At 50.0% G+C, this 26,724-nt stretch overlaps 8 protein-coding genes across 8 annotated transcripts; 5 read left to right on the top strand and 3 right to left on the bottom strand.

The window, feature by feature from the left end:
- Positions 1 to 353: 353 nt before the first annotated feature.
- Positions 354 to 3,957, top strand: N7511_004002 (putative ARF GTPase activator (Csx2); the record flags this gene model as incomplete). The annotated part of the gene is made up of 4 exons (XM_057126427.1): positions 354 to 417; positions 470 to 600; positions 672 to 2,524; positions 2,577 to 3,957. The coding sequence occupies 4 exons, from the start codon at positions 354 to 356 to the stop codon at positions 3,955 to 3,957; spliced, it is 3,429 nt and encodes a 1,142-aa protein (XP_056985317.1).
- A 4,032-nt stretch (positions 3,958 to 7,989) lies between these two features.
- On the top strand, positions 7,990 to 9,952 carry N7511_004001 (putative YT521-B-like splicing factor; the record flags this gene model as incomplete). The annotated part of the gene is made up of 3 exons (XM_057126426.1): positions 7,990 to 8,767; positions 8,832 to 9,403; positions 9,461 to 9,952. 3 exons carry the CDS (start codon positions 7,990 to 7,992, stop codon positions 9,950 to 9,952), a joined length of 1,842 nt encoding a protein of 613 aa, XP_056985316.1.
- Positions 9,953 to 10,649: 697 nt separating this feature from the next.
- Positions 10,650 to 11,369, top strand: N7511_004000 (uncharacterized protein; the record flags this gene model as incomplete). The annotated part of the gene is made up of 1 exon (XM_057126425.1): positions 10,650 to 11,369. The coding sequence occupies one exon, from the start codon at positions 10,650 to 10,652 to the stop codon at positions 11,367 to 11,369; it is 720 nt and encodes a 239-aa protein (XP_056985315.1).
- Positions 11,370 to 11,856: 487 nt separating this feature from the next.
- On the bottom strand, positions 11,857 to 13,801 carry N7511_003999 (sugar porter family MFS transporter; the record flags this gene model as incomplete). Its single annotated transcript, XM_057126424.1, has 4 exons — positions 11,857 to 12,609; positions 12,682 to 13,105; positions 13,161 to 13,417; positions 13,484 to 13,801. 4 exons carry the CDS (start codon positions 13,799 to 13,801, stop codon positions 11,857 to 11,859), a joined length of 1,752 nt encoding a protein of 583 aa, XP_056985314.1.
- Positions 13,802 to 14,487: 686 nt separating this feature from the next.
- stt4 (1-phosphatidylinositol 4-kinase STT4) lies at positions 14,488 to 20,517 on the bottom strand (the record flags this gene model as incomplete). Its single annotated transcript, XM_057126423.1, has 3 exons — positions 14,488 to 20,220; positions 20,282 to 20,459; positions 20,510 to 20,517. The coding sequence occupies 3 exons, from the start codon at positions 20,515 to 20,517 to the stop codon at positions 14,488 to 14,490; spliced, it is 5,919 nt and encodes a 1,972-aa protein (XP_056985313.1).
- Positions 20,518 to 20,996: 479 nt separating this feature from the next.
- Positions 20,997 to 23,137, top strand: N7511_003997 (uncharacterized protein; the record flags this gene model as incomplete). Its single annotated transcript, XM_057126422.1, has 7 exons — positions 20,997 to 21,035; positions 21,088 to 21,577; positions 21,627 to 21,823; positions 21,871 to 22,218; positions 22,272 to 22,402; positions 22,457 to 22,473; positions 22,527 to 23,137. The coding sequence occupies 7 exons, from the start codon at positions 20,997 to 20,999 to the stop codon at positions 23,135 to 23,137; spliced, it is 1,833 nt and encodes a 610-aa protein (XP_056985312.1).
- A 550-nt stretch (positions 23,138 to 23,687) lies between these two features.
- On the top strand, positions 23,688 to 25,421 carry N7511_003996 (cytochrome P450; the record flags this gene model as incomplete). The annotated part of the gene is made up of 4 exons (XM_057126421.1): positions 23,688 to 23,933; positions 23,993 to 24,190; positions 24,242 to 25,303; positions 25,356 to 25,421. The coding sequence occupies 4 exons, from the start codon at positions 23,688 to 23,690 to the stop codon at positions 25,419 to 25,421; spliced, it is 1,572 nt and encodes a 523-aa protein (XP_056985311.1).
- A 385-nt stretch (positions 25,422 to 25,806) lies between these two features.
- N7511_003995 (mitochondrial 37S ribosomal protein mS41) lies at positions 25,807 to 26,547 on the bottom strand (the record flags this gene model as incomplete). Its single annotated transcript, XM_057126420.1, has 1 exon — positions 25,807 to 26,547. The coding sequence occupies one exon, from the start codon at positions 26,545 to 26,547 to the stop codon at positions 25,807 to 25,809; it is 741 nt and encodes a 246-aa protein (XP_056985310.1).
- Positions 26,548 to 26,724: the final 177 nt, after the last annotated feature.

Below are 26,724 nucleotides of genomic sequence, written 5' to 3'. Positions count from 1 at the left end.
TCCATAGAGTCACCATTATCACCAGTAGAAAAATAAGTCGAATATCCAAAAACAAAGAAATCTACAAGTAAAAGAAACCCCTCAAAAACCACTCGTTGGGGCGGTCGCCTGCGATTTGCGCATTTCTCCGATCTCGATCGCCCCGCCTCCTTCAGATCTTCGAGACCTCCTCTCTCTCCCTCCCCCTTAGACAACCTTTGCTTCACGAATGACGGATTATTCGACTCGTTCGCACGCTGCTTCATTTCAAAGGCCATCCGACTGCAGGTTCGCAGACCGTCGATGGCCATCGATTGGTCCGCTGCTTCGGTCTCTTTTTCGCGCCGTGACTTGATCCCTTTGCCTGCGCTATCATGGGGAATGTCGCCAGCCGTCTCGACGATGTGGGGAATCTGTTCTTCAAGGATCAGAATCGCTGTTGGTCGCCCAAGTCTTTGTCCCAGTATGACTCGCTGATAAAATCTTTAAGTTTCGATCGCGTCGGTCACGATAAGCAACTCCCGACGACGTCTTTTGACTCTATCTCCCAACGCGTTTCCTGCGGCGAGGTTCGCAGCTAAGCGCGATCCTGGAGATGATACCCCGATTGAATATATTCAGGTATGAATGCACTGCAACGGCCTGACTCTGTCTTGCTTTTCGCTGACCGCAGCCACTTGAACCCTCTTTAGGACCCCGACACTCCCTCCTCCGCTTCAGTACCAACATTTATGCTACGTCTGTCAAATGACGAAGAGCTGATCTTCAATTTTACCTTTATCATCCGTCAAACACAGACCGGCAATGCCCCCAACTCCGTCAATGGCGTCTCAACTACTCTACCCGAGGTGGCGGATACCAGTCTCACTGGGCTTACGTTTGCCCACGCATCCAACTCCAAAGAACTCGACAATCTGATTACAAGAGAGTTTCATGCCAATCCTAACCTTCAGAACAACTCAAACGTTCAGTTGATCGGAGATTACAATACCGGCGGGACTCCGTCCGTGTCGTTTGACTGGTGCTGGAGATGGAAACCCCCTAAAGTGACGGAAGATAAAGGCGGCGGCTGGCGCAATAGCTGCAGCTTCTTGGATTACGATCAAAGAACCAACCGACTGAATACCCTGGCGCACTTTTCCTTCTGGGTGCACAATTCCGTTCGCCTCCTGCCAAGTCCACAGATATCTTCGCCAAATCTAGAGCTACCTGTGCCTCCACGTTCCCGTATCCCGTCTACTCAGTCCATCCTATCTCAGAATAGTGACACTGAATCCCCAAACCCCTTCCTTCCCTCGACCACTCCACCTGAAACAGAAAATGCTCTCCCGCCCCCTCCACCAACCGCCCCCCCGCCCCCACCTCCAGCCAAGGTGGACCTCCCGCATTCTCGGGCTGGGGATGATATGAGTGGAGTGGAGGATGGCCCGCTCTTCCGCGCGACTATGAAGGCACTGGAGTTGAAGACAGGAAACATGCGCACAAAAATCAAGAAGGTGTTGAAAAAAGCCGAGGCCGCCCAACAAGCGCAAAGTAGCTGCAACGAGGCCATGGAAGCATTCCTGGGCTCGTTGAATGATGCGTCCACTTCGAACGCGAATGCAATCCAGCCCGCTCTAGATCATTATTTTGAAAAGATCGCTCGGCAGATCTTGAATTATGAGCAGCTAAACACGATCCAACTTCAAAAACTTGTCATAGAGCCCTTGATCAAGCTTTATCATAATGATATCAAGCAAGCCGAGGCCAAAAAGAAAGAATGGGATGAAGAGAGTCGTGACTATTATGCCTATGTTAGTCGTTATCTGGGCCAGCGACAGGATTCACTGAAAGAGAAGAAACGGGCCGAGAGTGATTCGAAATATCAGGCCAAACGGCGCAATTTTGAGCTGAGACGTTTCGACTACTCTTCATTCATGCAAGACCTCCATGGGGGTCGCAAAGAGCAGGAGGTTCTCTCGCACCTCACCAAGTACGCGGATTTCCAAGCCAAGAACTTCCTGGCAGCTGCACAAAAGGTTGAGGGGATGACTCCTCAACTAGACGCTCTCATCCACGAAGTGAACCAGGCAGATAAAGAGTTCCAATTCCAGCGAACTGAGCGCGAAGAGAAGCGCCGGTACCTGGAAAAGAACAGTAATCCATACCTCGAACCCGATGCTTCAGTGACCGGGGCTGCAAGTTTACCTTCTGTCTCCACTGGAACATCAAACGGCGGTGCTTCTGCCGAGGTCGAGCTAGGACGGGCAGATAGCACAGGCTCACAGCTCCGTGGTGTCATCAGCAACACTTCGTCGGTTTCTTCCCAGGCTAATGCAGCATCGGTCGTGTCGTCATCTGGGATATGTGCCCCTGCATCAAACCCAGCGCCAGCTGGAAGCACGGGCTCAAACCGCTTCAAGGGTATTCGTGACCTCGAAGAACAGAACAGTTTCGCGTCCGATCGAAGCAGTGGCCAGCAGCGGAAAGAGGGCCTCCTATGGGCATTATCTCGTCCAGGATCGCACATTGATCCGAAGGGAATCAATAAACAGGCATGGCACAAGTAAGTATCAACTCGTAATGGTTCCCTTATTCTTCTTCTAATATTTGAATAGATTTTGGATCGTCTTGGATCAAGGAAGATTATCCGAATACAGCAACTGGAAACAAAAGCTGGATCTTCATATGGAACCTATCGATCTGCGCATGGCGTCTGTCCGTGAAGCTCGTAACGCAGAACGGCGATTTTGCTTCGAAGTGATCACACCTCAATTCAAGCGTATATATCAGGCCACATCCGAGGATGACATGTCAAACTGGATCAGATCTATCAATAACGCGCTCCAGAGCGCGGTAGAAGGTCAAGGGACTCCGCCTCCGCCCCCTTCTTCCAAGGATTCATCTACCAATCGGGATATTGGGTCTGTTCTTACTGGTAAAAGTTCGTCTGTTTCTGGTCACCATTCTTATTCGTCCAGTTCCAGCAACGCTGGCGTCAACCGACGCACCACAGTCGGGGCGCGGCCGAGCTACGTTCGTCACGATAGCAACAGCTTTGAAGAGAATCCCGCAAAACTTTTACAGGTCGTACGAGATGCAGACCAAGGCAACAACTGGTGCGCTGACTGTGGGTCATCTTCTAAAGTGGAGTGGGTGTCAATAAACCTTGGTATTGTGCTCTGCATTGAATGCAGCGGAATTCATCGGTCTTTGGGGACGCATATATCCAAGATCCGCTCGCTCACATTGGATGTGCATTCTTTCTCGAGCGACATCGTTGAGATTCTCCTGCAGATTGGCAACCGTGTTAGCAACATGATCTGGGAGGCGACTTTGGATCAATCACTCAAGCCAAACGCTACGTCTACGCGCGAGCAACGTCTCAAGTTCATAACCGCCAAATATGTTGACCGATGCTATGTTGAGGGTCTTCCCTCACCGCGCTCTCGCTTTTCAACGCCTGACGAACATCTTCTTGCTTCGATCAAGAGGAACGACATTCAAGGTGTGCTCTTCGGCCTTGCTCTTCGCGCCAATGTCAACATCACCGATCGCTCCCGCAACACTCATGCAACGTTCCTCGCTCTCGCGGCAGCCGATCCTGCATCTCCAGGCTCTACACCCGTAACTCTCTCCGCTAGGTCTAGCGCAAAGGTCATCCCGTTCCCGATCGCCGAGCTTCTAGTCCAAAACGGTGCAGAGATCCCGCCCCAGCCCCCCTCAATCCCGCTCTCCCCCGCTGCCCAATTGTACCTCAGCCAACGGACTGCACGATCATCCGCGTTTGGGGCTCCTATCCCGCCACCCGGCCGGGCCACAGCTGCCGACACCCTGGGCTCACTCCCCACAATCCGTGGCAAGGACAGTGTCACTTCTTCCTCTTATACCCCTACTCTTGCAGAAAGCAAGGAAAAAGACCGAGAGAAGCTGTCCAAACGAGGCAGCGCCGGAGCTCGCTTTGCTGGAAAAGTGGCTTCTCTTGGCATCGATCGATGAAGGGCACATCCTCCCGCGCCTTTCACTGTCTATATCCGCCTAGCACATCGGTTGCGCGCCCATAATCGTAATTATACCAGGTTTTAATGAGCTTTGCATGAAAATTTTCATCTGATGACCATCGTTTCTTTTTGTTTGTCTAGCCTCAGTGTTATCCTCGGCTTGGTTTTCTGTCTTTTTTGTTTTTCTTTTGGTTCAGGTGGAGGATCTTTCGCTTCTGTCAACTCTTAATACAGACTTGACATATACTCTCATTCGAATGAATTGCTTGTTTTGTGATGGGGATTTAAAATTGGGACGGTTACAATGTGTTCAACATTGCTGTTCTTTCTAGTTTTCTCGATAGTCCTTGATTGCCAATAAGCCCACGTACACTTTCCTAGACAATAGCTTATTTTTGATCCGTTCTATCTTTTGTTAGAAGATGATCCTATATCAAAGATCGGTACTCAGCTATAACATGAGATTCTTTATGGCAGAATGTTATATAAATAAGTAAACTGCTAACTTAATCCGTGGACAGTATGTGTTCAACTTTTGCTTAATCACTTACTCCCCAGATACTCTATGTTGAGAATTTTATATAACTCAATCTTCACTACACAGTACATGAAATAGTCCAAATTTCCCAAGAGCTCTGGAAGTGTGCGAATCATACAGTACACTAAGTGCTAATTTTAGTGTGATCGGCTCAGTGCCTTAATCTCACCCACCCACTAGCAAAATCGACAAACAGCTGGCATCTACCGTACAGTACAGTGGGAAAGAAGCTGCCTAATACTGTAGTGGCAAGATTGCGGGCCTCTGAACATCCCACCGACCCCAGCGGCTAACGATAACCATTGCTGAAACCTGTAAAGCCGTGGGGCGTGGCGTCTACGCACTGTACTGTACAGTATGGAATGTGATCCCTGAAACAGTAGATCCACATATTCTCACCCGTCCATTGGCCAAGTAAGATGCCCATTGCGGTGGCTGTGGATGAAAACACAGCGATCTTCCGAATCGGGTCCAGGATTGACTGAATTTATACCTTGAAAGACCTTGGTCATTTCCAATTCCCCGTCTACACTGTGGACTGTACAGTAGCAGTAGGTACAGAGTAAACACAAGGCCATTTTGATTGGTCTCTAGGACATGATGGTAAGTGATAACACTGTCACCACGATTCGATGTGTCACTTATAGTACAGTACTTCTGTGCAGTACAGTACCATCAGATATCAGAATCGTTCCTTGTGAGCTCAGATGTCCTATTGGGGACAGGGATTGTTTGGGTACAAGCCTCGATTACACCTCTGTGGAGCAATTGTGACAATGCATGTTGTCATGTAGAACTGAAGATGCATGGAGATCATTAAGTGATGTCAGTTCAGGAACGTGCCACGATGTCAGTGACATCATAATGGCCTCAGGTGTCTGGTTGAAGCTAAGCCACTTGCGCCAGGTCACCTGATCTCTCACCTAGAAGATACTAGAAGAACCACAGTGTAGAGAGTCACCACGTCATTGGCTCTCCGGCCCTCCACTTTGGCGTTGACAAGCCACTCAATTCCACTTCCAGACTTTGCTCTCCTCCGAGCTTCCAGTGGCAAGTATATGAGTCAAAGAATTGGATGTAAAAGGGTTCTCTATTGTACTGTATATATCCACCGGAAATGGACTCCGTGACCAATGATGCCCACCACGCCACGGAGTCCTGTACATGTAAGGAATTCCGTGCCACTGGTAACGGCCCGTGTCTATACGGGATGATCGGCACATGTAAGGTACCTTGGACTTGGGAGACAATTCTCCACAATCGGTCTTGACTGGCTGTTTGGGAGAGCGCCTATTGGTGCAATTGGTAAAGAGTACAGTGTACAGTATCCAGTACAGTATCGGCATGTAGGACATGAGCTCCAAAACTCCAAGACATGTGATTATAAACGTTGACACAGCCAGAGATGAGACTCGATCATGATCTCCATGCGATTTTATACACGATAATTGGAAGGAGGTGGATATAACGGCCTCTGATTGGTCGGGATGAGATGCCGGATTCCAGGTGGAGTCAACTTCGACCTCGACAACTCTGCGCTTCAATGTCTGTCTCTACCGTACGGCTGACTCTTGCACCGGATGAGTGTGTTACAGAGAAGGTAGTATTGAGGATTTCCAATTCTCTCTCACACACACTCCACACATAGAAGCACAATCAATTTATGCCAAATGCACAAACGCGGGAGCATGTCGACCATGCTCGCGAAAGAGTGATTGGAGCCGAGATATCCCACGCTGATAATTGGCGGGATCATGATCGAAACTAGTGGGAGGGCAGCCAGAGCCCTGTGTCGGTCCATGGCTTTCCCCTTGCGGTCTCTTGAGGCGCCGCCCGGCGGATCCCAACATGGTGTCTCCGAAGTGGGACAGTACAGTACACAGTGTACTGTACAGGTGAATTCATGCACGGCAATGATCCCAGATTACAGGGTAGGCATTTGTTGTTAATCCTTTTACCCTCCTGACCAAATTTCTCCCTTCCCCAAAGGTTCCACCCCTGGCAGTGGCAAATCTGTCATGCATTGCCGCCACTCATTGGTCCGGACTGGAGGGTCCATTCCTTTCAACCACCCACGCTCTTCTATTGTCATTCTCGCCCCGTCCAGAGTCCCAAGATTCGGCGATCTGCGTTCGCCACGGTGGGCACTGTAGCAGATCCAACACACGATACAGTACTGTACCGGGAATCCGAGCCCTGAGCCACAGTCTGACCCATAAGGCTCCATTTGCCAAGTATACAGTACAGTGTGTACTGTATGGGGGAGTGGTACGACGCTCGTTGGGCCCAGATCAGCACAGGGTTGAAATATCTGCCTTACACATGTATATGACTCGAGCATCTGTTTGACAGTGCTCCAGTTTTATAGCATTGACCCAGTCTCCGGGACCCAAGCTCCCTTGATCATCGGTTCAACCCGTGAGTCTGTTGATACAGTACACGCATTCTAATTTTCTATTTTCTATTTTCTATTTTCGTCTTTTTCTTCCTTCTTTTCGTCAGAGGAGCCTTTGGCCTCAGCCATTGACATAAGTCCATCAGCCACAACTTGCCAAGAGAGTTGATTGGCTTCATATCCTACAAACATTGTCCTGAATCCGCCACTCGTTTTTCATAGCCTTATTTCAGGCACCTCGGATCCCCCTTTTTTTTTTTTTTTTGGTCTCTCTCTCTCTCTTCCTGTAGTCTGACAGCTCCTCTACTGTACCTGGGTCTGAAACCACCTGCAGCTCCCGAGGCCGAGGGAGACTATTTCCCTCATACTACATCGGGTGGTTTTTTTTTCAGCCACAACCTGCCCCTCCTGTCTAGACTCCAGTGTCACACAGTCTCACGTGCAGGATTTCATCCAAGGTGAAGCCTTTTGACAGATAGCCCTAGAGCTTCTGGTCAACCTGATCTCCAGGCCCCATAGGCCTTAGACCGTTGGTGTTTTGCCCCTAATCACTCTTCCCGCATACCCACCATCTATAATTCCTTGTTTACATATCCTCATTGTCCCACCTGCCCTTTTATTTGATTTTATTATTCACTCCCCCCCCCGTATGGTCCATATGGGCCATATGGCCCATAATGGACTGGGAAGTATTCCCAGTCTAGTGCGAACATAATCACTCGGACTCGCTCTCCCTGTTCTTTCGTCTCCCACAATCCCTTCCCCCCCCCCCCCAAATTTCTTCCCACTTTCACTCACCTTCTTTGTAAATCTCACTGGATTTACTAACTCGTTGGATCAGGATTTTGCTGCCTTGGTGCTCAATTTTGACATACTGTGTTTTCCCACTTCAATCAATTGGTGTCCTTGATTTTACTCTTACTTTGACCTGGGAGCATTGGACAAGTGCTTTCTGGAAGTAGATTCAAGCCTGGAAAAAAAAAAGAGGCTTCTCAGGTAAGACTGTAATTTCACGTTCTTGGAGTGAATCCCATCACTAAAGGATTGTAGGGAGTGTCGACTTCTTTCCCAACCATCTTTGTCAACAGCCGGCCCCCATGGGCGATGATCCTCCTGACAAGACAGCCGACCGGAACCCGGTATCAGAATCAACTGCCAGCCAAATTCAGACACCGGGTCAGTCCTCCCTGGTGCGATCTTCTTCAAAATATTCCAATTTCCGGCCATATAGGAAGGTATTGACAGAGTTCTTCGTTACAGGTGCAATACCTGTTCAGTCCACGCGACCTTCCAATGTCAGACATCATTCCGGCTTCACAGAGGCTCGCTATGGAAACAACCTTAATTCGTCTCCCATGAACATGGGTAGCATGGCATACGCTCTCCCAAGTCATCATTCACAGCAGTATGAACAACCACTGTCTCAATACCCAGCTCATGGACAGGGTATGATGTATCCCATGCCACCCGTACCTATGACTCCATATGGACACAACACTGGAGGGATGGCTTATGCTGTCCCATACCCAGCCTATCCACCATATGCGATCCCACAACATCCAGGCCAGACTCAGCATGGCACTCATTACCAACCCTATATTTCAAATCCACCCATGCAAAGTGTCGGTCCGGGACAGGTATCTCCATATGGTCCAGGATACTATTCCCAGTCCGCCTATGGTGCCCCTTGTGGAGTGCCTCTTGCTGGTCCAATGCTCCAGTCCGGGTCACTCTCCCATACGCAAAACTCCCCGAAACCGGCTTCTTTGCGCAGAGAAGCCGACAAGCGAGTTGCGGATTTGGAATATGATGTTTCTAAAACCATAGTCGACGGCTCTAACCCCATGAAATCGGCACCCCAAATGCCTATTGCAGGTAACATTTTCGACCTCTTATTTTCAAAGGATGGTTACTAATGCCCTCATTTGGGCTCGACTAGATCCCTCTTTACATTCGACCCAATCCACCCCGAGCACACCCCGAGGACCACCCCGAAAACCGAAGCAGTCAGGACATGCCCTCTGGGTCGGCAACCTTCCTCCGGGGGCGAATGTGATGGATCTCAAGGATCATTTTTCACAAGATGCGACCAACGATATTGAGAGTGTGTTTTTGATTTCAAAAAGCAATTGTGCCTTTGTGAACTATAAGTCGGCTGTAGCTTGCGTGAAGGCGTTGGCCAGATTCCACGACTCTCGATTTCAGGGTGTACGAGTTGTCTGTCGACTACGCAAAGGGTTCTCTGCGCCTGGCTCGGCGCCTGCGGTTCCTACAGTGAATTCTCGTCCCCGGCCGGAAGATATTGCCACGGAACCGGGGGACGAGCCTACAATTGCATCGGATATCAGTTCTGCATCACCAGCGACAGGACAGCAACCACCCCCTGAGCGGGTGGTGGACCGGTATTTTATTGTCAAGAGCCTGACGGTGGAGGATCTCGATTTGAGCCGACAAAGTGGCATCTGGGCCACACAGTCACATAATGAGGCCGCGATGAATCAAGCATATGAGGTAAGTAGGATTATCCTTGCTTTTGGCATATTGGACGACGGTTTCGGCTGACTTGAGTGGACCGCCGACTATGTATATTTGATTTTCTCGGCCAACAAATCTGGCGAGTACTTTGGCTATGCTCGTATGATGTCGCCCATCAGCCACGACGAAGAGTTAGCCCTCGAAGTACCTCCACGACCCGACCCTCCCCCTGGCAATCCCGACGACCTGGACGTGACTTTAACGACAGCCACCTCAACGGCACCCCCGGGGAGAATCATCGATGATTCGGCGCGAGGAACCATATTCTGGGAGGTGGAATCTTCCGGAGACGAAAACGACGATACGCGGAGCGAGAAGAGTGTTGAGCCAGAAGACGAGGAGGGACAGTCCTTTGGCAAACCCTTCCGCATCCAGTGGGTATCGACAGAACGAGTGCCTTTCCACCGCACTCGAGGGTTACGGAACCCTTGGAATGCCAATCGCGAGGTTAAGATCGCCCGCGATGGTACCGAAATCGAACCGACGATTGGCCGGAAGCTGATTCAGCTATTTCACCTTTCTTGAAGGCTTTCGATAGGTCAATGAGAGACTAAGACTGGGAGCCTTCCGGTTGGACACAAAAGGGATCCTATATCCCCTTCACGGGAAACGAGCAATATACGATGTACGTCAACTTCTTTTTCTTTTTCTTTTTCTTTTTTTTTTTTTTCACCTGCGGGGAATGATGCGCGCACACGCTAGTTTCATTCCACTTTCTTCCCTATATATGTTTACCTTGTAAGGAGGGATGAAGTCACCATGAGTAATCTATAAGTTGAGCATAGCGTGAAGCATAGTAATAGTGGTATTACAGTCAAAAATAAAAATAATAGACCAAACAGTTAGCAGAAAGGGCATTACCATTTGTTACAGACTAAGACAAGGCTACTAGAGGCTACAGTCAAGGCCCGTCAAGAACGAATCATCGACATCATCACTCTCCACTAACGCCACTCTACCCCAGATCCTGAGCTTAACTGTTTTCTGCAACCTCCCCCCCCCCCCCTGCGTGGCACCACACATTCCCTTTCGTTTTCTCTTCCTCTTCTCCTCCTTTTCAACCCTTTCCTTCTGATTCATCTTCTCTTCTTCCATTACTTTATATGCAAAGGGCGGCTAGTCCGTCCGAGGTTCTCTACTTTTTCTCAGATCCTCCCTAAGATCTCCCCCAAGATCCTCCCCCAAGATCCTTCCCCCCCTCCTCCCCTATTCAACTGTCACCATGTCGAACGATCGTACTTCTCCCATCTCTGTTCCCAACTCAGAGAACCGTCAGCGTCGGGGTTCTATCGCTGATCTCTTCTCCAAGTCGGCCAATACCAATCAAGCCAGCCAGGCCAATCAGGCCAATCAACGCCGACTGTCCATCAGCACATTGGGACTGTCAGGATCCCCCACCCAGACAGCCTTTGGAAATCAGAATTTCCGTCGAGGTAGCATCTCGAGCTCCTTTGGTTCTATCCCCAACGGCGAGGACGCGATTGCAGAGGATACAGAGGGATCGCCCCACTCACAATTTGCGAGACGAGTCTCCTTTGGTGCGCAGGCACTCCGTGATGCGCGTGGAAGCACAGGAAATGGTAGACACCATCCCCCCTCCCTGCCAAAGCCGCGTTCTCCCCCCGCTGGCTCTGCCCTCAGTGCTGCCCGATCTCCTGCAAGTACCTCAATCATAGCTCAGGATGAGAGATCTAACGCATCGCGGCGACCAACAGGCGAAGGCTTCAACTGGTCCGAGGCCCTCCGTTCCCGTGCTGAACGAGCTCCCTCGTTCGGCTCCCCGGTTTCCCCCCAGGCACAACAGCGCCAGTCCGGCTACCACCAGCGTGCCGCGTCAATTGCCTCTATGGAGCAACCCGGTCGGGAAATCCCCAGACAGACCAAGCAAAACAAGCCCGACTTCTTCCAGGAGAAAATCCTCAGGGGCGACTTTATGGACTAAAGTTCCTGGGGCTCCTCATCCCGGGGAGTCTATTGTGAGCTATTTTGGCCCTTTTCATCTCTTCATCACTTCATCTTTTGTTTTCTCGTTTCCTTGTATTGGCCAGTACACAAACTTGGCTTCATTCATCTTGATGTGTCTTCCCGTACGCCAATAGGCCCTTGGTATCAAAATGATAGGGGGAAGACGCTCAACATTTTTTTTTGAGCCTTGAGGGATTACGGCGTTCATGATTTCCGAGCATTCATATTCCATTCCATCCTGGAGATGTTGATGTTTCTATTCTTACCGATATATGACTACCAAATTGAAATGAGACCGACTTGAGAGACGTTCAAAGGAGTAGTCTATACTGTAAAATACTATTTACTGCGTTCTGTTGCTGTCTCCCCTCTTTTCCCCCTCGGCTCATATCCTTCTTCACACCACTTCACAACCACTTCACCTTCTCTCACACCACTTCACATCACTTCACACCTCAACAAAGTTAAGCATTGGATGGTCCAGCCCCTGCATCATCTGCAGTGTTCTCAGCATGCGCATGGCCGGGAACTTCTCCCTGTTTCTTGCCTGCTGCACTCTCCTCCTCTTTGTTGTACTTCTTCGCCACCTTCCGATCCACCAGCTGATCGGTGGTAAGCCGTTCATGCGGTGGTGGTGGTTGCCATTTGCTGCTCTGCCATGGCGGCACTCGCATAACATACATCATATCCATCTCTTCGAGAGTCTTGCCCTTACCCTCGATAACAAAGAAGTACACAATGATCACCGCAAAGAACAGGCAACCAGCAAAGACATATCCATACGCAAAATCAATGTCTGCTGTGATGAAAGGCGTGAAGAACCCAATGAGAAAGTTCCAAAGCCAATTTGAGGCTGTCGCCATGGCCATCGCCCGTGCTCGGTACCGTGATGGATACAACTCGGCAACAATAGCCCACACCATCGGTCCCCAGGTCATCGCAAAGCCAGTGATAAACAGACATGCAAATACTACCATGGCCGTACCAGCACCCGGAGTGTTCGGCGGGTTTTGAACATCGAGAGAAAAGTGGCCCACGGACGCAAAGACCATGAAGCAGATGAACATCCAGATTCCGCCTGTCATGAGCGACTTGCGTCGGCCAAAGTGTTCGATCACATACAACCCACCAAAGGTTGTGCCAAAGTTGACACCTCCCAGGATCATCTGCGTGACATATGTGTTACTGATTCCGGCACCATTGAAGATAACCGTACCCTGATTGGTGTTAGCCTCTGTTCATTGCTTTGAAAACGACGACGGCTCATTGCCGACTTGGGTGGGTCTCACATAGTAGAAGAAGTAATTGGCACCAGTCAGCTGCTGCAATGCCTGAAGAACGACACCGAGAATGATACGATATTTCATTCGCGGACCCTGGAACATTTCAATCCAGCCATGCCATCCACCTCTAGATCCAGTCTCGGCATCCAGCTGGTCCTGAATCTCGATAATTTCTTCCACGATCACTCTGTGATCCTCGGGCACACCATACAGCTTGGACATGGTTCGCTTTGCCCGGTCCGTACGACCATTTCGGTAGTCAAATCGGGGACTCTCGGGGAAGAACAGAATGCCAATTCCCAAGACAAGACCCCAGAAGAATGTGATACCAAGAGGAATTCTCCATGATGCCGAGTTGTCCATTTTCTCCGTTCCGAAATTGATACAGTACGCGACGAAGATACCCAGTGTCACGAACAACTGGTAGCAACTGATATGTTATCGTTAGGGCTGATAGAAATGAGTACTTTCCTGTGGAAACTCACCACACCATGGCACCTCGGATATGTCTTGGTGCAATCTCACCCTGATACATAGGCACCAGGAGTGAGCATGCACCTACGCCGAATCCAGTGATGAACCGTCCCATCATCATCTGATACCATTTACCCGACGGCGAAGAGATCTGGATAATCAATCCGACATGAAGAATGATACACCAGAAGAAGATCGACCACTTCCGACCAATCCGGTCTGTCAATGGACCAGCGAGTAAAGCTCCGATCAAAGTACCGATAGAGAGCTACACAATGAAGGTCAGCTCCGATTCTCTCTCTGTCTCTCCTTCTCCTTTGACTAAATCACGTACCAGAGAAACAAGCAACCCCGATCGAACGTTACTAAACTTATAAGTTCCATCAGGTTGAAGCTGAGCAAACCGCTGCTGATAATTCTTCATCTCCAAAAATCCTGAAATCTGACCAGTATCATATCCAAAAATGATACCACCAATGGAAACAAAAGCACCAAGAAGTACAGACCGCCACGTCACCCAAGGAACGTGTCTGTCATCCATAGAAGAAGTTCTCTTCTCTCGATCAGCAGCAGACGAATCTCCCGACAGATCAGTCGGCGACGAGGACCCGACCCCGCCATTGTCAGCCTTTTTGAGGAAAGGAACCTTCATCCTGAGTATGAAGCCCAAAGCAAATAGTTCGTGAAATCAATCCCAGGGCTTATAGCACACAAAAATGCGGATTGGTTGAGATGGTATAAATGGCGTTTAAACAACCAGAGTTTCACCTATGTCCCCGGCCACTCGCAGGTTATAAGGGACTCAACCAGGCGTGTCTTTGCATCGTCATATTGCCACTGGCGGAACAAGCTCGGATCTAATGAGACCGTCATGGATTGGATGCGCCACCGTGGGACCCTAAGTATATGAGTGGTTAAAAGGACAATCAACGCACATGTTTATTCCGACGGAGACATCGATTTCTAAATTGAGAGTAGATTGATTTTATTTTGTCTAGGTGATTGCCAACATCAGTCGGCTTAATTGTTTAATCGGACAACAATGCCAGATGTGACAGGGGAATTGTCCGGGGAAGCAGCGAACGAGAGTCAGGATGTCGTGGTTGCGATGAAGTCGTGACGTCAACCACCCTATCATGGTCGACCTGGTAATAAAGTCACTTGGGATCTGCCGAGGGAAATACAATATGTGTTTCTTGTTGTTTCTAAGGTTTACTTGAAAACCGAAGAGGGTAGGAGGGTTGAAACTACGAACAATGACAATACTGTCAACCACAATCGAGCTAGTGATATTAAATGCAATTGTATTGCCAAGTAAGAAAGAAGAGAACATTCAATTTAATAAGGAATGCCGTTGGTCATCAGCTGGAACTGATCATAGCCCTTAGTCGACACACTCATGTAAGACTTGCGCACAAGTTCACGCATGTACTCCGCAGCGTCACGCTCACTCTTATCCAAAACGAATCGATCACGGAAGTTTTTCAAAGTCTCAGGCTTGAAGCAGGGCAGACCACTGTCAAGCATGAGAGAAACAATATGTCCGAGCTTCGTGCTGTAAGGACGTGAGGCCAGGAACGCCTTGACAACCAGCGACTCAAACCAGCGGTAAGGCTGGGTATTAGTCGGGTTGTGCGAGTTCGCACCGGGCAGGTTGATGCCCGAGTTTCCACCCTGGTGATGGGCCGGGTTATGAGTGCCACTCATAACAGCGACCATCTCGGAGGTCAGCTTGAAGGGAGCACGCTCGAAGCGCACACCACCGGGGGCAATATCAAAGCAGAAACCGAAATCAATGTGGATGATATGGCCGGCGTCATCGACCATGATATTTCCATTGTGTCGGTCCTTGAATTGCAAAAGGTAGGAGATGACCGAGTAGGCGGCCATACTCTTGACGAAGTTGGTGCGGGCCTCCTGGAAGCGGATTGAGTCTTCGCCTCCGTATTTGGAGACGAAGTAGTCATACAGACCATTGACAGCCTCCCGACCGAGCATGTCTCGGGAAATCGAGTTGGGTAGCACATCAATCACACCACAGCCAGGTGCGGTGGAAGTCACTCTGTAAGGGAAGACCCAGACATCTAATCCAACACTGGTGAAGATGCTCCGGAAAGCGGCGATCATCTGCAGGGCAAGCATGTCCTGACGGCAGTCATCGCCGACTTTGAAGATTGCCGACTGCCAAACCTCGTAAGTTTCAAGATCAGACTCAGTCTGATTATGTGACTGAGACTGAGAATGAGAATGGCTAGTCAACTGCCGCTGGTGCTCATGGGACTGAGAACCAGTGGCATCAGCTTTCTCAAGGCGAGGTCTGGTCTTTTGGATACGGAAAGTCGCCATGTAAGGTGCCTTGGCGTGACTCTGCAAAGGCTTGCCGGACTTGCGGTCAATTCCAACAACGACACCGTCGGGGTTACTGGGAAGGTAAACTCCGACCTCGACCTTGATCTTTCGCAACTCTTCCTCAATCTTCTCCTTCTTCTCGGGCTTGCTCCTCTTGATGTAGGGGCGTAGTTTTCCTGAAACGCCAGTGACTTCATTGAAGAAGGAGAATTCTCTTTCGTAGAAAGCGCGCTCTTCATACGAGAAGCTTGAAATGAGGTTCTCCAGGAAACGATCGAGAGTCGGTTTGAGTGGATCAGGTATTTGAGACTCCTCATCCTTGTATGAGTTGGCCTTCATATTCCAAATCACTTGGTGAGCGAACAGCTGGGACAATTTGGCTGTCTCAAGAATGTAGCGCTCCACGTAACCCAAAGCATCGTAGCGTAGAGCCTGGACCAGTTGTGGCACAAAGTAGAACCGAACATCCATTGAGTAGCTCTCCAGTGCCCGCATGGCGTATTGCAGGATGAAAGGATGGTTTCCGTAGGCAGGCAAGAAGTACGTGATAGCCTCTGTAGGGGTGACAGGAGCCCAGTAAAGCAAGAACTTCAACTGGAAAGTAACATCTGCGGGCAGATTGTTGTCAAACATGATTTCAAGAGCACTTGGCTCCTCAATAACCTTTTCAGGGAAGCTGAGGATCAACCATCTGACATCACTCTGCATCTTGGGCGACGGGAAACGAGTAGCCATCTGAATAGCCAGCCCAGGGCTTTCAGCCCAGGCCAGCCGCAGGAATGATACAGGGCCCTCGGCAGGGCTCTTGCCTCCGATTACAGGCATATGGTGCTTGCGCTCGGGCTCCAAGGGGAACAACCAAACCCGAAGACGTGTACGCTCATTGTCAATGAGGATCTGCAGCAAGTCTTGTTTGGCCTGCAAGGACTTGTAAGATCCCTGTGCTAACGCAGCAATGCCAGCAACACCTCGCAGTTCCGTTGATACATCATTGAGAATCTTGTCTTCTGCTTTGATTTGGAGTCTGTTGCCTCCAAAGGACCATCTCGGAGCATGCTTGAACCAACTCAAAGCAGCAGAGAGAATCTGATCCTTGAGTTTCCAAGAAGCACTGCTGTTGCAAGGATTAAGGTGTCTGAGAACCTTGAGCCCAAAGAGCACAATGCGGAAATGGATCTCTCTGGCCAAAGGATGACACTCCGTCTTGGTCAAACCAATGACAGTGCTGCTAACCAAGCGACAGAACAGCTGCTGGTCTTGCAGGTTGCCCAGGCGGACAGCATTGAAATGACTCTCAAAGAACTGAAGAACTCGCAAATGTGGAGACAAAGTATCTTGGGCCTTTTGTTGCATTCGAAGCATAAGATCCTTGTCAGTTGGCAGGAGCTCGATCTTCGTGTGCAGTGGATCAAGATAGGCAAAGGTAGGGTCGAACAATCCCTTGCGGCGGTTAATACTTCTCTCCCAAGCTTCAATGACTTCAGAGAAAATCCGTGGTTCAGTGCTTGGGTTCTCGTGAATGACTCCAAGCCAAAGCGAGACGCCCAGCTTGATGGTTTGCTTGGTGAAAATCTGGAAAGGCAAAGCAACCAAATAGTGAATCACAGACAACCGGGGCTTGCTGCTACTACAAATGAGGCCTGCAGCTTGCCGAAGAGCATCTCTCACTTCAACGAGAGGAATGTCTTCGTTGTCGAAGCTTCGTCTATACAGACTAGCGAGGGTCTCTTCTAGAGCGTCAGCAGACTCGGGCAGAAGACTGACGTGGTGATTTTGGTCGTGATTTCTGTAGATTTGGCCATCCAAGCCGTTGATAGCAGGCATGTCCGGACGCCGGTACTTTTGACGTGTTGTGTACAGCGCCATGAAATCAGATGCTACATTGATTTCGCTGCTGCCGTGGACCTCAATTGATCCAAGTCGCGGGTCACTCTGTGGAATGATGGATCCCATCTCAAGGGCGAAAGAACGACCTATCGAGATATGTCCATAGCCGCCATCGTCATCATATTCGGAGAGATAGGTCTGAAGCAACCCCTTAATGTCTAATGGGGCGATGTTCAAGACGGAAATCACCCAAGCCCTAGCCTTGGCATGGAAACGGTCCAGGGTCGTCTTTCTTAGCGCATAGTTGTCAGGCAGTTCGACCTTGACAATTCCCATAGGGGAGACCAGAGACGACTTCCACTCAAACTCATCAAGTTCGCCTTGCAAACAGGAGGACCACATAACAGTCAAAATTTCAAGCAGGGCAAAGAGAGAATGCTTTTCGCATAGCGCCGAAGGGCATTCGCGAATAATCTTATCAGCGCACAGAGTCGCAATGCTCTGAACCCTTTCAATGCGATGGCAGCAGGACACCAGGAATTCAGCAAGCTGCTTGGACAAGTAAGGGGCCGAGAAGTTATCGTGCTCTCCTGACAGCGTGAGAGACAGATAGCAGGTTACCACTTTTTCTGCGACGGCATTCATGCAGATAACCATCTCAGGGGTTGTCAGTGCAGGGTCCAGGAAATAGTCGAGAATCTTGGTAGAGTCTCCCGACGAAGCGCGGAGGCTCTCAACCATGAGAACAGCGTTGAGAAATACTGCCCTTGGGTAGTCCATTCTCTTGATATCCGAATCCCGACCAGGAAGCTCCGAAATCAAAGCTCTTTTTTGTTCCATTATGCGCTGTGGCCCTGAGCCGCGTCTGAGCACCGTGTTAAGTTCCACGTCACTCTCAAGCGATTCCATATGGTTTCCGGCAACCAATGGCGGGGAATGATGCGCGAGAAGGCGAAGCTCCTTGTGATACTTTTGGGCAACAATAGAGCTGAGCGATATTCCGTGGATGGCAATATTGAACCAGACATCACGGAATAAAGACAGAATAGTGTCATCATATTCTAGAACTGACCAGGAGTCACCGCTGGTATTACCCTTAGAAGATACGAGCAGAGCAAGTGGCTTCAGCAGCGGAGTAATATCATCGGCAGAAAAGACAATGTCTTTGTGACGCTCATGATCCAGATCTGGCACATCGCCCTTGTTTATGATGCTTTCCAGTAGATGGATCAAATAGATCCGATGAAGAGGCGATTTTTGGTCCAATGTGATTGAAAGATAAGCCATAGCACATTGTACAGCATCGGAGATGGCGTTCAGTCCTTTGTTGATGGCATCTAGATAGACACGAGTATAGAACTTCAACAAAAGCTGGAACTCGGCTTGACCTCCACTGAGCGCAAGAACTGCAGTCTCTTGGATGATATATGCATCCACTGCAACATTGATCTTACCAATCTTTTGAAGAAGCATGGACTGAGCCAATGCGCTGATCTTATCGTCGTTGCAGCTTGTCGCGATTGTTACGATGGCATGTATGACATTTCGGTAAGTGACAGTTTCGCCTTCACCTTCAACGTCCAGAGAAGTACGGCTCTCGGGTTTCCTGTAACCTTCGAGGTTCATGCCCGGTCCGGTATGATCTCCAGCGAGTTGGTCCTGGCTCGATTGATCGACGTTGGTGGCCGGGCTCAACGCGTTTCCAAGTGAATACAGTGTTGTAATCACTGCATCCTCAGAAAGGATGGTCAGAATCTGAGCAAGGCATCGGGATGCGACTGCAACTGTTTGACGTGCCGACACGCCTCCCTGAGAAAGGAACCTCAAGAGGCAGCGTCTTCCAACGGAAGCGCCATTTGGCGACATTCTCGCGACAATTGCAGTGCATTTCAAAGAAGTTACGGCCAATTCCACATTTGACATTTGCTGGGGGTCAAGCAATGCATCTTCGAGCCAAGACAGCAGCACATCGTTGTTAGTCGCATCTTCACCAAGGATCACGCAGTTGAGGAACCCAACCAGAGCATGTCCCTTAACAGAGAAGGCAAGACGCTGTTGCCAAGGGGAGCCGACTTTCAAGTAATCAGCACCATCTTCGAGCAAGTGGATTTCCTCGCTGATAATATCGATGACGCGCTCGATCAGAGCAATATCATCTTCATCATAACTCTTGGCAATGCCGACACCAGTCATGTAATCATCTAGAAGCTGTTCATCGGTCAAGTGCTGGGAATCCATAAGGGAGGCTGCGCATGACTTCACGAATCGCATGAAGCCATCTTGAACGAGCATAGCGCCCAATGGACGGCCATGAGCTGCGTATCGACGGGTGTATTTCCTCCAATCTCTGAAGGCGGGTTCCGCAGAGTGAGTATTCCGAAGGGTAGAGGAAGCCGTCTCAACTGCAATGATGAAAGGCTCAGATAACATAGAACGTAAATGATCGACTACTTGCAGTTTCTCGCTCGCAAGCCAGATAGAAGTGTACTGGGCTGCAGCTTCCATAAAACCGACGAGTGAAACCGCAATCGACAAAACGACCACAGATTCATGGACCACACCATGTCCATCAGACTTGGAATATTGGAAAGGTGTGACCGCATTAATGGCCTCTGCGCAATTATTCAAGTACCCATGCACGGCATCAAGAGAGGTCTTCCGAATTTCTGGATACTTCGTGCCCAGGAACAAGAGGGCCAGGGCCAGATTATGGGTGAGGGACTCCCATGGAGATGGTTTTATACTATGAAGGAATGGCGAAGACCGAAACAGCTGGCTGTGGGACTCTGGGAGGTAACGGGAGAGCTGGGAGGCCAATTGAGAGGCATTATCCGCATCTTTGACTGACGCGGCCGCCTTGCATAGGGCAAGGAGGACATCTAGTTCACGGATTCCCTGTTAGATGTTAGCCTATACCACACTGCCGCAGTAATGCGCAAGAACAATATCAACTCACCATGGGAACCCGCGAGGTCGGAGCCTGGTCTCTCAAAACTCCATTGAGAGCACTATCACCCTGACGAGCAGGTCGCGACTGCTGCGCGAGGCGAGTCAGCTCCGTCCCATTGTGGGGGGACTCGACTGCCAACGCAGCAAGCTTTTGAAAAGCGAGTTGTCTGATCCCACCGGATAGGCTTGGAGAATCCATTAGCATCGATGCAGCAGCCTTCAGAAGTCAACTTACCCGTCCATTGTTGAGTGAGGACCTTAAGAATGAAGCCCTGGAAACCCTGGAAACCCTGGGGAAAGATGAGGTCAGGGGGCACGTGTCGGAGACGCGAACCTAGGTCCGAGCCGAACTTGTTTACTCAGTGTTCATCCAATTTTATAGATGTTCAGAATTGCAGGTTTTAAAAATACTCATAGATAGAAGTCAGATAGTTAATGTGATGCGTAGTTTCCGCAGTCTCTAAATTTATTCCCATTGGCTTCTCGGGCGGAGAAGGCGCCAGGGAGCCTCAAACAGCTTCTTTTTCTTTTCTTCCTCTCCCACCCCTGAACTGTTGTGTTGAGACTTGTTTATGATTCATCCGTATCTTTCCTGACGGCTTTGAAGGGTACTGTGAATAAGCCATCTCAATTCGTATTGCCGCTCTTGCGTCACCGAATCCCCCAGCAATCATCGCTCATTGGCCTGGGGAAGCCTCCTCGGTGTGAAGCCAGGCAGCATTATGCCTCCTCGTGAGAAAAGCTCGCTCAAGCGGGGTCGGGTATGTCTTATTTTTGCTCAGGCTCGTTCTTTGCTTACATGGTTTACAACAGGCCGCCGCCGACGCCGACTCTCAGAAAAAGCCTCGGCGCTCGCAAAGAATCTCCGGCCAAGTACCTTCGCAAGAGACACCGGTCGACCTGGAATACTTGCCCACTCCTCTGACCGGCCCTGATTCGACTATTACGGACGATCGCAAGGATGAGACCGCAACACCTCCGGAAAGCCCTCGCAAGGGTCGTCAGCACTCTCCGCCCCAGCCAGAATTATCATACGCTGTCTCCTCGCCACCAAATGATACCCAGGCGCTTTCACAATTCGTGTATCCTCCGAGAGCATTCGTGGACGAAGTAGAGGATGAGGATGCAGAAGGGGTCTGGGGCTACTTGCTACCACTGGACGAACATGGCAAAGGTCCACTTGTATTGAAGAGGCGCACTCAATGCGGAGAGGACGCCAGTCCTGCCAAAGCCAAACCTGGAAAGAAGAATGAGCTGTGCAAGTCGCCTGGTGGCTTTTTAGTCGGCCGTCATCCCGAGTGTGGTAAGTGCAAGTGGCTGATACCTCAGCAGCATCCATTGACCATAACCAGATCGTGTCCTTGATATTCCTACCATCTCCAATCGGCATTTCCTGATTTTCGCCGAAAATAGAAAGGGCGACATGGTGGCCATGCTGGAGGATCTCTCTAGCAATGGAACCTTTATCAATGAGGCTATCGTGGGCCGCAACCAAAGCCGCGAATTGGAGGACGGTGATGAAATCTCGATCTTGAACGAAGCCCGTTTTGTCTTCCGCTATCCCCCTCTCGGGAAACCCACGGTTTCCGTCAGCAGTACCGTATCAACCAGCAGCTCGGAAAAGGCCACTTCGCTACGGTCTACCTTTGTGCAGAGCGATCCACGGGAACTAAGTATGCTGTCAAGGTATTTGAACGACGGGCTAGTGACTCGCAAAAGACACAAGGTGAAGCTCTACAGCAAGAAATTGCCGTTTTGATGGGTGTCAATCACCCGAACTTGCTGTGTCTGAAGGACACATTCGATGACAACGACGGTGCCTATTTGGTCCTTGAACTGGCCCCCGAAGGCGAATTGTTCAACTGGATTGTGACTAACCAAAAACTGAGCGAGAACGATACCCGTCATGTGTTCCGTCAGCTATTTGAAGGACTAAAGTATCTGGTAAGTCTACCAATCTATTCATTTCTTTAGAAACCATGCTCACAGAATGACAGCATGAACGCGGTATTGTTCATCGAGATATCAAGCCAGAGAACATCCTACTCGCGGACAAAAATTTGAGCGTGAAGCTGGGTGACTTTGGGTTGGCGAAGATCATTGGGGAGGACTCGTTCACCACTACACTGTAAGTGAATGCTTGCTCTCATACGCAGTCAAAGTTACTAACACTCGAACTCAGCTGTGGTACACCTAGCTGTAAGTTGAGAAAATTTCCGCGAAGTATGAAACCCTTGTACTCATTTCTACAGACGTTGCTCCCGAAATTCTGCAAGACTCCCGCCGTCGACGATACACCCAAGCTGTCGATGTATGGTCTCTTGGTGTGGTTCTATACATCTGCCTATGTGGTTTCCCGCCTTTCTCAGATGAACTCAACACCCGGGACAACCCATACACACTCGCGCAGCAGATCAAAATGGGCAAATTCGACTATCCGTCTCCTTACTGGGACTCTGTCGGCGACCCCGCATTGGATCTGATCGACAGAATGCTTACTGTGGATATTGAGAAGAGAATTACCGTGGAACAATGTCTCGAGCATCCTTGGATGACCGGGAAATACCCCAGTGTGACTGACAGTACCGATGGTCTGACCGGGGCCCTGAGCAACCTGGACTTTTCCAAGCGCAAGGTGAAGCGAGAGCGGACACTACTTAGCAGTGTGAATGATGCTCCCTACAGTGAACACACTCGGGACAATGAGGAGCCCTTCAAGGTGTTCAGCCAGAACGAAGCTGGCAAGCGCATTCACAACCGACCCAAGACCTCTCCGCGCGAAGCCTCACCGAGTGGCACCCGTGATCCGAAGGACTTCATCAACATCGGAGAACATGGTGATCCCACTTTGTACGATAAATGAGCCACTTTGGAAGCCAGTGAATTTTTAATGTCTTATGGGAGGGGGATGGGGATCAAAAGGGTATGGGTGTTGTGAGATTCACTATTAACTATGAACTTAACTCGTAACTCTTAACTTAGCTCTCACTTACAGCTATTCCGTTCACACTGACTTTCAGGTCCAATGAATCATGTACAACAGTCCACCTTTCTCTCCTCTGTAGACCGGAACCCCCCTAACCGACGTGGCGTGATATGCGATCCCAAGCCATTTGTGTCCTGTCTAGTCCCATTGACGGGTAAAATCCCCCAAGCCCCTGGAAATCAAATTCAAATGCAGTCTATTAAGTGGTTAACCCAGTAAAAAAAATGGTAGTTAGCGTATATGTAGGTCGTATGTTCCTCCAGGGGGCGGGTCCTCGCTCTCGCCGAATGATAGTCGACTTATTTCCCTCTCGCCTCCTGTTCAATCTTCAACTTTAACGCAACTTCACGAGGGTCTTCGTGTGCCCGTTTCGCTTTGCTTTGTTTTCTTTTCCCTTTCTTTTTTTCTCTTATTCTGTCTCTGCAAGATGGGTATCTTTAAAAGTTTCCTCGATATCTTTTGCGAGCACTGCTCGACCAAGTCCATCTACACCCTGGCTGGTATCGGCGCATTGTCGTTCATTGCGCTCTCGATTGTGGTCAATGTGTTGAACCAGCTATTCTTCAAGAAGGCTCATGAGCCTCCAGTCGTCTTCCACTGGGTCCCCTTCGTTGGCAGCACCATCAGTTATGGCATGGACCCCTACACTTTCTTCAACCAGGCACGCGCAAAGGTATGTGGCGAAACGTTGGAGACACACAGGCAATGATCTGACGAAGCGCTTGAATCCAGTACGGCGACATTTTCACTTTCGTTCTCCTCGGCAAGAAGACCACCGTCTATCTGGGCACCAAGGGCAACGAATTCATTCTCAATGGCAAGCTTCGTGATGTCTGCGCTGAGGAGGTTTACTCGCCTCTCACCACCCCCGTCTTCGGCACTGATGTAGTTTACGATTGCCCCAACTCCAAGCTCATGGAGCAGAAGAAAGTAAGAAGACTAACGCGGACCACAACACACAATTGCTAACAAAATGCACAGTTTGTCAAGTACGGCCTCACCTCCGAAGCGCTTCGCTCGTATGTTCCCCTGATCACCAACGAAGTCGACAATTTCGTCAAGACCTCTCCCGCTTTCCACGACCCCAAGGGCACGTTCAATGTCTCCAAGGTCATTTCCGAGATTACCATCTACACTGCCTCTCGTTCGCTGCAAGGAAAGGAAGTCCGTGATCGCTTTGATGCGACTTTTGCTGAAATGTACCACGACCTCGACAAGGGCTTCGCGCCCATCAACTTCATGCTGCCCTGGGCCCCGCTTCCCCACAACCGCAAGCGCGACGCTGCCCAGAAGAAGCTGACCGAGACGTACATGGACATCATCAAGGCGCGCCGTACCTCAGGTGGCCAGAAGGACTCCGAGGACATGGTCTGGAACCTGATGTCGTGCACCTACAAGAACGGTACTCCGATTCCTGATAGTGAGATCGCCCACATGATGATCGCGTTGCTGATGGCTGGCCAACACTCGTCATCCTCCACTGCTGCTTGGATTGTTCTGCGCCTTGCTACCTGCCCTGAACTCATTGAGGAACTCTACGAGGAGCAAAAACGTGTTCTCGGTTCCGATCTGCCTGACCTCACTCACGAAAGCCTCCAGAAGCTTGATCTTCACTCTAAGATCATCAAGGAGACTCTTCGCATTCACGCTCCGATTCACTCCATTATTCGGGCTGTCAAGAACCCCATGCCCGTTGAAGGAACCAATTATGTTATTCCTACCACTCACAACGTCTTGTCTTCCCCTGGTGTCACTGCCCGCTCAGAGGAATTCTTCCCCCAGCCTCTGAAGTGGAACCCCCACCGTTGGGATGAGGTCGAGGCCCCCAAGGACGAAGATGACGAGGAGAAGATCGATTATGGTTACGGACTGGTCACCAAGGGTACCAACAGCCCTTATCTTCCCTTCGGTGCCGGCCGTCACCGCTGCATCGGTGAACAGTTCGCCTATGTGCAGTTGGCCACTATTCTTGCTGCTCTCGTGAGACACTTCAAGTTCTCTATTCCCGACAACAGCGCTCCGTTCCCTGAGACAGACTACTCAGTAAGTCAGACTGTACAATTCACGATTTCTCCTGCTAACTAGGTTTTTTTAGTCTCTGTTCTCCAAGCCCATGGGAACATCTTTCGTCCAGTACGAGAAGCGTGAAGCCAAGGCTTAATTGGACCAACCTGTTCACAGCCCAAAGTTTCCGGTCCGATAATTGGATTTTCACACTTAATGACCTACATCGGTGTGGCAAAGAACTATGTGGTGTTCTGAAGCCCACGGCCTTCTACATCGAAGTCTTGTTACTTCTCTACTTTGGAACGATTGCTCCATGTAAATTATTTTGCGGCTTATCCACCTATATGCTTTTAATGTTCATAGTCACTATATCATTTTTAATGAGACAACAATAGACGAAACTGCCTTGCTCATTTGAGGTCAAAATTGGAAGAAAAGTATATCAAGATTGCAATAGTATAATACAGGAGACGACGAACATCCAGGCTCAACGAGAAATATGCAAGATACACAAGGTGGAATATATCACCTCGAGACATTTATGCCTTTCTCCTCTCGTCCAATCTCTGCTTGTTTCGGACCTCCCTGCGTCGTCGCTCACCACCATCAACCTTGTGTCCGCGCTTGTCCTCCCACATGCCCTCCTGGACCGAGATGGTCGCAGCAGTGCCCTTGCTACCCTTCAAGGGTTGCAGGTATGGGCCCTTGGGACTAGTCGCATGGTGAATTCTCATCTGTGCGAAGTTCTTGATCTCGAAGTCTTTGTTGTATACAAATTCGGTGGCATCAGGTGCTAGGTTGACAAGGGCTTTCACCATACCGGGTAACATATTAGCGGAAGCTCTCGCCTCGATGTCTTGACCGTCCGCTGTGCCAGAAACTGCTTTCTTAGGTACCTGGACAACACGCAGCTGTGCAACGCCATCAACGACCTGTACCAGATCGCCGCCGGGGCCGTAGATACCGTGTCTGAACTTCTCGCGCTTCCGGATGAGGTATCGGCGCTGGCGCGCGGGCTCAACGCCAGCTTCGCGAAGCTGGTTCGAGTTGTAGGTGAAGAGATCCTCCCAGGTAGGAATCTTGCTCGCTTGCTTGGACATTTCGCGGCCGATCAAGGTGAGGAAAGTCGGGACGTCAGGAACGAAAGGGGTCGGAGATGGCACGGTAGGAAGAGACTTCTTGTGGAATGGACGAATGAATTGGTTGGTAGTGTAGACGGTCTTGAGGAGGCGCGATGAGAGGCCGCCGAGCGGCGAATTGCGCATGGCCATGGTGCTCATGATGATGGCGACTTGCGGGCGGACACCGGAAGCCCGCTGTTGCTGTTCACTAGGTCGCCCCTGGAGGGTAATTGAAACCGTCAAAGAACGGTTGGTGACGGAGGGAACCCTGGGGTCTCGAGAATGACAGATATTCAGCAGTGCCGAGGAATTGACTGAGGTCACTGTTGACTGACC

The sequence above is a fragment of the Penicillium nucicola genome (assembly GCF_028828085.1).
Source record: "Penicillium nucicola strain IBT 29836 chromosome Unknown utg000003l, whole genome shotgun sequence".
NCBI lineage: Eukaryota > Fungi > Ascomycota > Eurotiomycetes > Eurotiales > Aspergillaceae > Penicillium > Penicillium nucicola.
This window is presented reverse-complemented; position numbering and strand designations above follow the sequence as displayed.